Source organism: Elephantulus edwardii, unplaced genomic scaffold, assembly GCF_000299155.1.
Source record: "Elephantulus edwardii isolate Elephantulus edwardi_28Jun2011 unplaced genomic scaffold, EleEdw1.0 scaffold00126, whole genome shotgun sequence".
Lineage (NCBI taxonomy): Eukaryota > Metazoa > Chordata > Mammalia > Macroscelidea > Macroscelididae > Elephantulus > Elephantulus edwardii.
In genome coordinates, this window is record NW_006399876.1 from 9,028,872 (window position 1) to 9,040,698 (window position 11,827).

Sequence of the window (11,827 nt, forward strand, 5' to 3'; positions counted from 1 at the left end):
ATACCACAGCTTCTCTAGCCATTCGTTTGTTGATGGGCACTTAGGTTGTTTCCAACTCCTTGCTATTGTGAACAAAGCTGCAATAAACATGGGTGTGCATGGGCATGTTTTTAAGAAGGAACATTCCTGGGAAAACCCACATCATGCTTGGAAAAGTGGAAGGTTAGTGAAAGACGGGAAGACCCTCGACTAGATGGACCCATACAGTGATTGTAAAAGCAGGCTTGAGTATATCACAGATGATGAAGATGGCACAGGATAGCGCAAGGTTCAAATCCATTGTTCACAGAGTCTCAGTGAGATGTGATTGACTTGACAGCATCTGACAACAATAATGGCTTCCGTATGGTCTGGTACGGGGGTGGGGGGCAGGCCCATGGTGGGAGTGGTGATGACACCAACCACTGCTGCTGGGTTCACACTGAGGCAATCTGGCTTGTGGGTCCCAATCTCTTCATCTTCCCCCCAAAAGACCCACTGCTGTTGAGTCCCCTCTGACTAATGTTACCTTATAGGATTGAAGAGAACTGGCCCACAGGGTCTTTAAATTGTTACAAGAGCTGACTATCTCATCTTTCTCCCACGGGGTGGCTGGTGAGTTCAAACTGCCAACTTTTCAGTTAGCACCCAAGCACATAACCCATTATGCCCACAGGGTGCCTCCTCACCACCTGTGTCTTCCAGGCCCTAATCCCGTCCTTTGTCCTGCTGTCCGGATTAAGGTCGGATCTTAGAGAGGCAGCATATTCTAGATGCCCTTTGTCCCCCAATGCCCCAGGACTGATCCAGGTACCTGTGTGGGATGCACTGTGGAACTCAGATAAAAATGGCTTGCTAACCTCACAGCCCTGCCCATCCCCTGGGAGAGGCAAGAAGGCAGGTCCCAGCCCTTCAGAGACAAAGGCTGTGGGTGAGCTTGGGAAGGGCGAGTGATGAGCAGAGCAGCCAGCACGTCCTGCCTCCTGCGGGACTTAGCCAGGCCGGAGCTGGGGAGGGGAGGGGAGCTGCAGGCACCCACGTGGGCACCATCATGGTCCTGCAGAGCATTGGCCTGCCCAGCTCCTTCCTAAACACACAGGCCTGGGTGACAGCACGGCTAAGGGGACTCCACGGGAGCGTCCAAGAAAACATCACAAATGTAGAAATGTCTAAACTCAGGATCAGGTCCACCACGACTGAGCCGGGAGGTGACCTGTGGCTTCCCAGGGGAGCTGTTCCCAGGTTCCATACCCATGTGAAGGCCCCCACATCACTACTACCAAGGAGGATGGTCTCCAGTTTACGATCACCCTGTTCCCCACTTCATTTTGCATTTCCCTTTCTCCTCCTTTTATTCTCAGATGTAGCTACATACAAAAAAAAAACAAACCAGGAAGAATACACATATGTTAGGTTAAGAATACACATACTTCCGGCTAACAAATGATAACACCTAGCTCTACCACACAGCCGGAAACTGCCACTCAGACCCGAGCCCTCATCTCTCCCTGCCAGGGGACCACTACTGACTTCTGTAACAAATGTTTCCTTGTTTTACACAGAGATCCCTAACCCAGAATTTACTTTTCACTTTACATGAATTGCTGCTGGTGTTAGGTGGCGACCGGCCAGCTCTCACTCAGCAGCCGGTGGACCACTGAAGGGAGCACCGCTCGACCTGAGCCAGCACACAACCAGGCCACACCTGAGAGCCGCCGTGTCATTTACGGTATAGTCTCCATGAAAACCTTTAGCTGTTTGTCCATTTCCTCGGATATGAGGCACTCCAATAAGTGGATGCCCACCCTGCTTATCTGCTGTAGTTCCTGTAGCTTTTAGCTTGCTTTATGGTGGGGGGGGGCCATACAACCAGTGTACACACCACTGCCGTAGATATTTGCTGTGGTGTCCAATCTGCTGTGGGCAGGTGGGAACGGAATTGCTGCCCAGGGTAGGTACTGTTTTCCTTTGCACTCAACAATGCCCACTGTTTTCCAGTGATCAGATCAATTTACACCCCCACCCACGGGCTGTCAGTTCCTGTTGCTCCATCTCCTCCTCTGGACACTTGTCATCGTCAGACTTGAACATTTTTGCCAACCCCGTGGGTGTGGAATGACATCTCATTTACATTTCTATTTACTAATGAAATTGCACACCTTTTCCCATGCTTGTTCACCATTTAGGCATCTTTTGTGTCTTACTTCTCAGGTCTTTTCTTCCACTTATCTCCATGGTAGTGTTTTGTTTTTCTTATTAATATGGCCCTGGGGTGCTAATATATCATGTCTCTTCCCATTTTGGGTTTGTCTCCGAACTCTTCACATTCTTTTCTCTTTAATTTGCATTTAAAAAATGTATTCTTTGTTTTTCTTGAGAATACATTCAGCAAAAGAACACCAACTTAAGTATCCACTTGAACAAACACTCTGGTTGCACAGACATTCTTGCTCTCCTTTTCTGACCAATTCCTCTGCAACTAACATAAATCCTAAAATTCCTGTCTTGCTATCAAATCACTGGAGTTGTTACTGTCAGTGGACTGTCGTATGTTGCTATGTGCCCTTGAGCTGGCTACCACTCACAGTGACCCTATGGACAAGAGATTTGAACCCTGTCCTATCCTGCATCACCCTAACCATTTCCAAGACGTGCAGGCCCATTGCTGTAGTCACTGTGGTGTCCCAGCTCCTTGAGATTCTCACTCTATCACTGACCCTCTACCTTTCTCAGCACGAAGTCTTCTTCCAAGGACTGGCCCCTCCTGACAGCATGCCCAAAGTATGCAAGACAAAATTTCACCATCCTTGCTCTAAAGAGCACCTTGGCTGCACTTTCTCCAGAACAGACTGCTTACAGACTGCTTACAGACTGCTTATATGCTTAAGACAGACATTCTTTTCTTTAAGTGAAACAATTTGGTTTGAAGAAGATTCCAAGTGAATTTTTTTGGTTTAAGGCTTAAAGATTATTTTGAGATGATAGCTTCACGATTCATTCCATTTTAATGCCTCTGGAAAGACCGGATATCACTCAGTATTAGAAAGGCTATTTTGGAAAATATAAAAGAGACAGGGACTTTCCCCTGAGGATATGCAGAGTCTACCCCTCCAGCCTTCCATTCAGACTTCAAGCCACTGCTTTCAAAATGTGGTATGAGAGGCTGGGCTGCCGTGGTCACAGAATAGACAGTCAGGAAGTGAAGGAAGGGGCATGTGTGAGGAACCCACATGCACAAGGAGGCCGCTGACGAGAAGCAGTGAAGCTGAACCCAAGGTGTTCATCAGGGACCTATCTCACGTGGCTCTGAGTGGCTCTCTCGCTGACACAACCACAGCGACCAAGTGTTTGCCGGTCTTCCGCTGGAACTGTATAAGAAATACTTGGCAGGAGCCAACACCTGCCCTGTGTGCTGAATTGTCATTCACCAGAGCCAGCCACCAAGGTCGCGACAGATCATGCAGGTTACTGTTAACAGCAGGCCTCCAAGAAGTGAAGATGAGAAAGCGGAAGGAATTCTATCCCAAGCTAGGCACGGAAGTGTCTGGAGACATCAAGGGAGAAACTTAGATTCCCACAGGAATGAAAACCAAAGCAGATGACAGTTCCAACAGAGAGACGATAAGGAGACATACAAAAAGGATGGCTATCACAGAACGGAGAGCAGCTGAGCATCTGGGTGGAGTGGAAGAGAGTAAGCTGGGGAGGGGCTCAAACGGAAGTGGGTCCACTGCTTTGCCCACGCCAAGGTCTTACGGAAAAGGAAGTTCATCACCCCTACACTCACTCTTTCTTCTTTCAGTAAAATGCAGTGAAGAAATCCTAGGTAAGGATCACACACGGAATTTTAGAGTTGTCACTGGAAGCTCTACAGACCCACGTGGAACCTGCTGGGAGAGGCAGGGCATCGGCCACACCTGCAGATGGCCCAAGAAGCCAGGCAGGACAAGTGATGGACACACTTCAGACAGCATGTCACCTTTAGTGTCATGGTGACCAGATTTCTAGATAAAGAACATTTATAACTCTTTGTATGGGAAGGAATTCACACTCAACAAAATCTACTAGCACAGGTACAGACGATGAAACATTTCACAGCTCCACAAGCCCACACACACACACACACTCGCTGCCCCACTTTCATTTTGCAGATGGAGCACGTTAGAAAAAGCTCAAGTCTTTGCTTGCTTACAGGTCTTCAAAATGTTTCTGCTCCAAGAGTTATTTCTGAATTACTTTTCATGACAAACCGTAAAAACACCCATACTTTTCACAGAATCCTTTCAAGTTACTAAAAAATACCCCTTTTCATGGTGGGTGACTATGTTGCCTTTAGCTTTCTGAAGACTTAAAAAATACATACAAATTTAAATTAAACAAATATCAAGAGAGATTTCCATTAATATTATGATCTACAAACAACTGGCCCCCTCATCTGCCTTTGTGGTTCAGAAGCCTGAGGCTGCGGTTACTTATGCAAACCACCCATGTTTCTGGGACCTGGTGGAGGCAGAAATGTGCTCCCAGAGCTGGGCACAGGGACCTTCCAAGGACCAGCCTCGTCTATGACCGGAATATTCCACTGAGAATGAAGACTGGACGCTAGACTTCATGTTTACTCTTCTTGCTAGTTCAGCAGGCTAGACTAGAAGTGGTTTTGCTGGCATAACACTAGTTTGCAGAACAAGTCTTATTTTCTTTAAATCTCTGATTAAAATGGCCACAAGTGGTCTCATGCCATAACTTCATCTCCCATTTTTTATTTCAATGAAAACTCAAGATGTGGCATGTTTAGTGTCATTCCCTAGGAGCCTATTAGAATAGGTGCTTCTGAATGGCACAGCAAAGGTGCACATGTGATGCTTGTTGGGGAAAGCCAATGCATTTACATGAATCTCACTTCCAACACCCACCATCACACAAGTGGTTCCAACCCTTTAAAGTAGCCAGGTGTTTGCATCTATTCCATGGTTCTCCTCCGCCTCGTCTGGAGCCCTGGTGGCCTACTGGTTAGGATTTGTGCTGCCATACAGATCAAGTCCACTAGCTGCTCTGAGGAAGAAAAGTGGCCAATCTCCTTCTATGCAATTTATTGTCTCTGAAAACCCACTGTTGGGCATCTATGAATCTGTTCCAACTTGTGAGTACAGAACAGCAATTCCTTCCTCTCTATTATGGAAATAGCCCATATAGTTAACGGCTGGTTTTAATGCAAAACGGATTTCAAAGTCAAGCAGTAGAGATGTCTAGGATGGGCAGATTGAGAAACTCAGAATGGAAAACCAGGCCTAGTCAGTGCAAGTTGCGATTTCGGTTATTTAATAACTTCAAATACTAGAGATAACGTCACTTTTGTGAAGCCTTTCCAAACATGAAGCCTGCCTTCTCCCATTACGTTTAATACTTTTCCATGTTAGGGGACACATTGTTTTCTAGCACATCAACATTTGTTCTTTTAAGCTAAGAAATTAATGATGGGAAGAATGAGGCAAAAGAAGTCATTTTCCAGGGTTCCCTGAGTGCTGCCTTGGAGTTTGTGTTTTCTCCTCAAGTTGCTTCTTCTGGATGTTCCTTGTTGTTTCCCGGTGGACTTTTGGGTTCCTCCCATTTTTATTTACCTTTCTGTCATATAACAAGGGATCACGGGTAGCACGGTCCATAGTGAGCTGTATTGCCAACCCAAGGGCAGTGCCTCTCTGGCGGTTCTAATCCACCAGCTGCTGCATGGGAGAAAAAAAGGGCAATCACCTCTCGTGAAATTTACAGCATCCCAAAACCCACTGGCGGGTCAGATGAGTTGGTTCTGCCTAGACTGCATGAGCTGAGTTGTACCTAATGAGATGGGATGGTTTTGAGCACAGGTGCCACAGATGTCAATGTGCGCCGTGAACTAGACAAGGTTATCTCATCTCCGGGGAAATGTGGTGGGCACCATCCACGCGCCTCCAGGCTGTTTCTCTGATGGGGTCTCTGAGGGCTTTTAATGTGAAGTATTTCATATTAAATAAATATCATTCAAACTCACTGCTGTTGAATGGGAACTGACTCACAGCTAACCATCCAGTGGGTTTTAAGAGGCAGTAAATCACATGGGAGGAGGCTGCCCATATTTCTCCCACACAGCACCTGCCTTTGGGTTGGCATTGCACCTCTTTACCCACTAGGCCACCAGAGTTCACTCTGTCATACTGTTGTTGTGCATTGTAGAATCAGAACCGACCCATAGCTGACCCTCTGGCGCATTTTCAGAGGCAGCTAATTGCATGGGAGACTGCCCGTTCTTCTCATGTGGAGCAGCTGGTGGATTCAAACTGCGTGCCTTCAGGACTATGGCACAGGTTCCTGTCACTAGGCCATCAGTATTTCTGTTCCTGAGTTTCCTTTTAACATTACAGCTGGACTCATCAACATTGAACCTTACTTGCTTTTTGTTCCTGCCTCCTATCATTTATGCATAAAATACTGGAAACAGCTATTAATAAAACATAATTTTAGTTGTGAGGAGAAGCACTGAAATTAGTCCAAGTGAATTTAGGGGCTTTAAAAAAACCCATAAAAACAGGGTCTTTGTTCAAAATTTACCCATAGTTGACAGCTTCTGGTACTGTTTGAGTTAAAGCTTACTATTCTCTCCAAAGTACTGAAGAGCAATGGTGTCTCTCTGGAGACTAAGGTGTGTCTGATACAGGCCATGGTCTTCGCAATCACTTGTTATGCATCAGAGAGTTGGACAATGACCAAGGAGGATAGAAGGAGAATTGATGCCTTTGAGCTGTGGTGCTGGAGAAGAGTATTGAGAATACCATGGACTGCTAGGAAAACAAACAGATTTGTCCTGGAAAGGGTTAAACCAGGGTGCTCCTTGGAGGCAAGGATTCTGAGGCTCCGTCTAACATACTTTAGACATGTGAGGAGAGACCGGTCCTTAGAGAGGGACATCATGCATGAGAGGGTGGAGGGACAGCGCAGGAGAGGAAGGCCCTCTATGAGGTGGATTGATTCAGTGGCTGGGATAATTGGGATGGGAGTGTGAGAGACAGTGCGATTGGCACAGGACAGAGCGGAGTTTAGGGCTGTTGTACATAGGGTCGCTATGAGTCGCAAGCGACTCGACGGCACATAACAACAACATTCATCCAAATAACTTTTTAAGAATTCCCACACAAAAGTTTTTGGGAGGATATGCAAAATCTCCTCCTGTGAGAGTTACAGCCTCAGAAACTGCTTCATGGTCAACTGAGTCACTTCTGACTCAATGAGTGGTGTAGGAATTTAGATGTGTATGTTACCAGTGTCGAACATCTTTTGGTATGGACTGACAAAACAGGTATGTTTTGGAGAGCGTGCACCCAGAGTGCTCCTTGGAGGCAAAGATGATGACGCTTCAACTCAAAAACTTAACAGCATGTTGCTAGGAGACACTATTGCTTGGAGAAGGACACTGTGCTTGGAAAGGTAGAGAGGCAGTGAAGGTGCGGGACCCTTATCCAGGTGGACAGACACAGTGATTGCAGCAATGGGCTTAAGTGTGTCAGAGCTTGTGAGAACAGCACAGGGTCGGTCAGGGTTCAGATCTGTTCTTTATAGGGTTGCTACGAAAGGGGTTGTTGTATCAGAATCAGTGAGACTGGTTGAGGACAGGGCAGGCATCAGATCTGCTGCTATACATAGGAACGCTGTGGGTCACAGGCAACTCGACAGCACCCAACAACATGAGTCGTATTCAACTCAACAGTTCTAAGACTATCATCTCAAAATATACATACTGCTGAAGTATCAAACAATTGTTACCACAACGCATGTTTCATGCATGTTAGAATGTAGGTATTTCCTGTATGGTGAAACTGAGGAAAATATGTACAATTTTATTAAAACAAAATGAAAATGCTATTCTGCACTGTCTCCTTGTGATCAAGATTTGTCAACACAATCTTGGATCTGAATCAAGTTCTGGTCTCCTTGCAAAGGAAGCAGTTGTTTAGGGAGGCAATCAGCCCCAATTACGTGCCCTCTTCATCTGCCACACCTTCTTTTGTTGCTTCAAGTGAATAGAGACTAATTGTTGTGTCTTGAAAGGCCACTCACAAGCTTCTTATACGCCAGGTACTCTTTAATGAACAAGGAAGGACAGGAGCACTGAATACCTTATTAGAGCAATCAATGTCCCATGATGTTCTGGGAAATGATGACTAAGAAACTTCAAGCAAAGGAATCAAATCCAGTGAGGCATCTGCACATGAGCAGCCTATGTAGCTACTTTTTTTTTACATTTTGTGTGTGTACCGTCAAATCAGATCTGACTGGCACACAGAAGACTGTCCCTACTTTTCCAGCAGAGCATCTGGTGGATTCAAACCACGCGCCTCTGGGATTGCAGTGCAGCTTTTTGCCACTAGGCCACCAGAGCTCACCACAACTACTCTTTTTTTTATTATTAATTTTAATAGACATTTACAGAGGTTTTGGATTTCCATTCATTCACTGCCACACTTTTCTCCCTGCCCACCCTTCCCCACCAGCTCGCTCCCGCCTCCGAAAAGAAAAAAGAAAATATTCCTTCATTAGTATACAATTCCCACATCCCTTTCCCCCCACCCCTAGTACACTTCTCTATGCAACCTTAATTCTGGATTCCTGTGCTAATCATAATAATCATATATCACCTCTAATCTGTTCTTTCCCTCATCTGTTTCAATACAATATACATAATTTATCCAGTACAGCTACTCTTTTTACGTCACTGTTGTGACTATCATACAACTTCAATTAACTCAAGTATTTGCAAACATACAGCTTACTGACAGCAATTATGATAAGTGAGCATCCCATCTGTAATCAATGTTTTTCTGCCCCTGTAAATGAAAACTTGGTACTCTTTCAGGTGTCTCTGGACAGAGGGTCTCTGAATGGTGTGGTTACTGTGCTCATTACGAACTGGAAGTTTGGAGTCCATCCTGAGGGCCCTTGGGAGAAAGGCTTGGTGATCTACTCCATAAAAAAACAGCCACTGAAGGGAGCTCTGGTGGCCTAGTGGCAAGAAGCTGCACTGCAATTCCAGAGGTACATGGTACGAATCCACCAGATGCTCGGCTGGAGAAGGGGGGAAACCTCCTCCTGTATCAGTCAGATCCGATTTGATGGTACACAAAAAAAATAATAAAATTTAAAAAAAAAAGTCACTGAAACCTCCATAAATAAAGTCCTTGGCTGGCACAGCTTGCACTCAGCTAACAAAAAAGGTGGTGATGTGAACCCACTCTCCACCACCATGAAGCTAATAGCCCACTGAGCTGCCTGAGTAATGACTGCAGCTAAGAAACCCTACGCCGTTCCACCTCGCGTAGCACACAGTCCCTCAGGCTGTATTCAAAAGGACTATGGAGCATTGGTCTATTCGTCACCAGTAACAGGAATCAGCTCAATTCAGGGTGGCCGTTTGGTTGGTGCAAAGAAGTTTCTAAAAGGTATTAGAATATTAACAGAATTTATCATCCTTTCCTTCTTTCACAAATTCATCCCTGCCCTGAGAACATAAAATTCTTGACTTTTTCTTTCTAATGTATCCCGTCCATGAGACCCACAACCACCTCATTTTCCAGGTGGGAAAACTTGAGCATCAGAAATGTAATATGACCTGACTGAAGAGCATTGCAATCCCACACAGACTGGCTCTTGTTAGCATCCCCTTCTAGCTGGTTTCTAGCAAGTCTATGGATACATTAGCCTCTTTGGGCCTCCTTTCTTCTTCCACAGAAAATTAACATTGTGAAAAAGTGAATGCTTGTGAGGATCTTAGCTCTAGACCAGAAGTACCAAGTGTACAAGAAAGGACAAGAATGAAGTGTGTACCCTCAAGACTGCAGGCAGATAGGCAGGTTCTGCTCACTCCCCCTGTAGGCCAGGTAAGTAAGCACACGGCCTGGGCACCCAAGCCTGCACCCACCAGGAGGTCCTCCCTCTTCCTGGAACCTGCTTCCCACTGACATCTCCACCAGGTGCTTCCTGGACCAGTTGTTGACGCCACTGGAGAACACAATCCACCTGTTTCCTGAGAAAGCATCCACCCACACCCTCCCGCACACTGCTCAAGGATTGAGACACTCCAGGGCACCTGCTGAGCCTACTTGGCTGCCCTCTGGGAGTGGGAAGAAAAGTTTCGGTCCCGCTGATAAGGATCTCTGGACATCTGTGAGTCCCTAGGGACAAGGTGACTCCCAGCCCACTTAACACACATAGCACACAGGAAGGCCACTGACTTTATTGATTTACAAAACTTTACAAGAATAGTAACTATTGTGCCAAAAAGGAGCCAAATGGCATAAAAATAGACTGGAGGTGAAGGGCAAAGAGTGAGGGAAGGGGCCTAGAACCCACTCCGGAAGCTTGTAACATTGTTTCCATGGCCAGGAGTGGAGAAGTGGAACCCATGCAAGAGAGGGGAACTTGAAAAAAAGTTAAAACGGTGAGGGGAGAGACTCCTAAAAAGCCTTGGAGGTGAGCACGACCACAGCAATTTGCGCCAATCTCCTTCGTAGAGGACGGAAGGGGAGCCTCAGGGCTGGGGTCTGGGGGCTCCCGGCGCAGCCTCACAAGAAGGCATCGCACCACTCGCGAAGGCACCCGAAGCAGTCCCGGGACTGCTTGGCGTTGGCACCGCATGTGTCCTTGAGCCATTCCCGGAAGAGGTCTTCATCCTTCTTTAGCACCAGAAACTGCCCAAGGACCACATATGCCTGCAAAACACGCAGAGCAAAAGGGCTGCCACAGCAAAAGGGCTGCCACAAACGCGTGGTGGGGTCCAGGAGCTTGCCGACTGGAGCAGTCAAAGCACAAAAGCTCAGGAGGAAAAGGAGGTACAGCTGCTTCAGCTCAGCTCTAGCGGGGACCAGGCTCTGGCTCTGAGTAAGCCCCTCTCTCCCCCATCTAACAGGTATGCTGACCCCCACCCTCCCACCATGCCAGCAAATATCATGACTGCCCACCCCCAGTGCTCAAGGTAAGCAGCGGACCCCTCACACCTTGTCAAAGCCCCTCTCCTCCAGCTTCTTGCCCAGGACTTCACCGATGCCGGCCAGGCTCCCCACAGGCTTCTCGCCCATGGGCTCCGCCACGAAGTCCAGGTGCTTTTGGGAGATTGTCATCTTGATCAGGCTTAATCTAGGAACCCCAACAAAAGGCAGAGTTAAGGGTGAAGACCCAGAAACTTCCCCGCAGCCAAAGGCAATCCCGTATGATGCAGCTGCCCTGTCATTTTGATGACCGACTAGAACCCCATTTCATAAATAATAAGTCCAAGAGGTTCTTTTCTCCACTATGTGCAGTCCCCGATTTAGACCTAATCCAGCTACCAAGAACCACAGCAGTGTGGGGTTTTATCCTGTTTTGGTTGCTAAAGGTCCTACGTGTAATCCGTCATCACCTGATGTAATGTGATGTTAATCACTCTCCGAAGTCTACTTGTCAATGTTCATTTTTATGAGTCACCACTACTAGTTTTGAAATGTAAAGCCAGAGTACTCAACCCCTGCCGAGTGAGCAGGAGGCAGAAAGAACTCCGTCCTAAGTAAGCTGAGGACTGCTGCCCTCAGAATAGAGCTCTCGTCCTTCCTGCAGCGAGTGGGGTTTCGCATGCTGCAGAGGGAAAAGGTCCGCCGGACCCAACAGGTGGCCGAGCGCCGGGCACGGGAGCCAAGGCCCGCCCCGCGGCTGTCACTCTCGCTGTGACCTTGCCCGGGCAAAAGGACTGGCCGCGCAGGGACGGCTACCAGTCTGATCAGCAGCAGCAGGGTCCCCGCGCCCCGCCCAGCAGGCCGCCCGCAGAGCGGAGGCGCCCCCATCGGCCCCGCGC

General features: G+C 47.3%; 2 protein-coding genes across 2 annotated transcripts in view; both read right to left on the reverse strand.

Annotated features, from left to right (window-relative positions):
- CST6 (cystatin E/M) overlaps window positions 1-2,070 on the reverse strand; it is a 17,317-nt gene extending 15,247 nt beyond the window's left edge. Inside the window, exon 1 of the mRNA XM_006893418.1 lies at window positions 2,007-2,070. Coding sequence (XP_006893480.1) covers window positions 2,007-2,070 — 64 coding nt within the window. The remainder of the gene's footprint in view (window positions 1-2,006) is intronic.
- Window positions 2,071-10,565: 8,495 nt separating this feature from the next.
- Window positions 10,566-11,827, reverse strand: part of BANF1 (barrier to autointegration factor 1) — a 1,603-nt gene continuing 341 nt past the window's right edge. The window contains exons 2-3 of the mRNA XM_006893307.1: window positions 10,998-11,136; window positions 10,566-10,712 (exon numbers count right to left, since the gene is read on the reverse strand). Of these exons, the coding sequence (XP_006893369.1) occupies window positions 10,566-10,712; window positions 10,998-11,120 (270 nt within the window). The 5' untranslated portion in view covers window positions 11,121-11,136. The remainder of the gene's footprint in view (window positions 10,713-10,997; window positions 11,137-11,827) is intronic.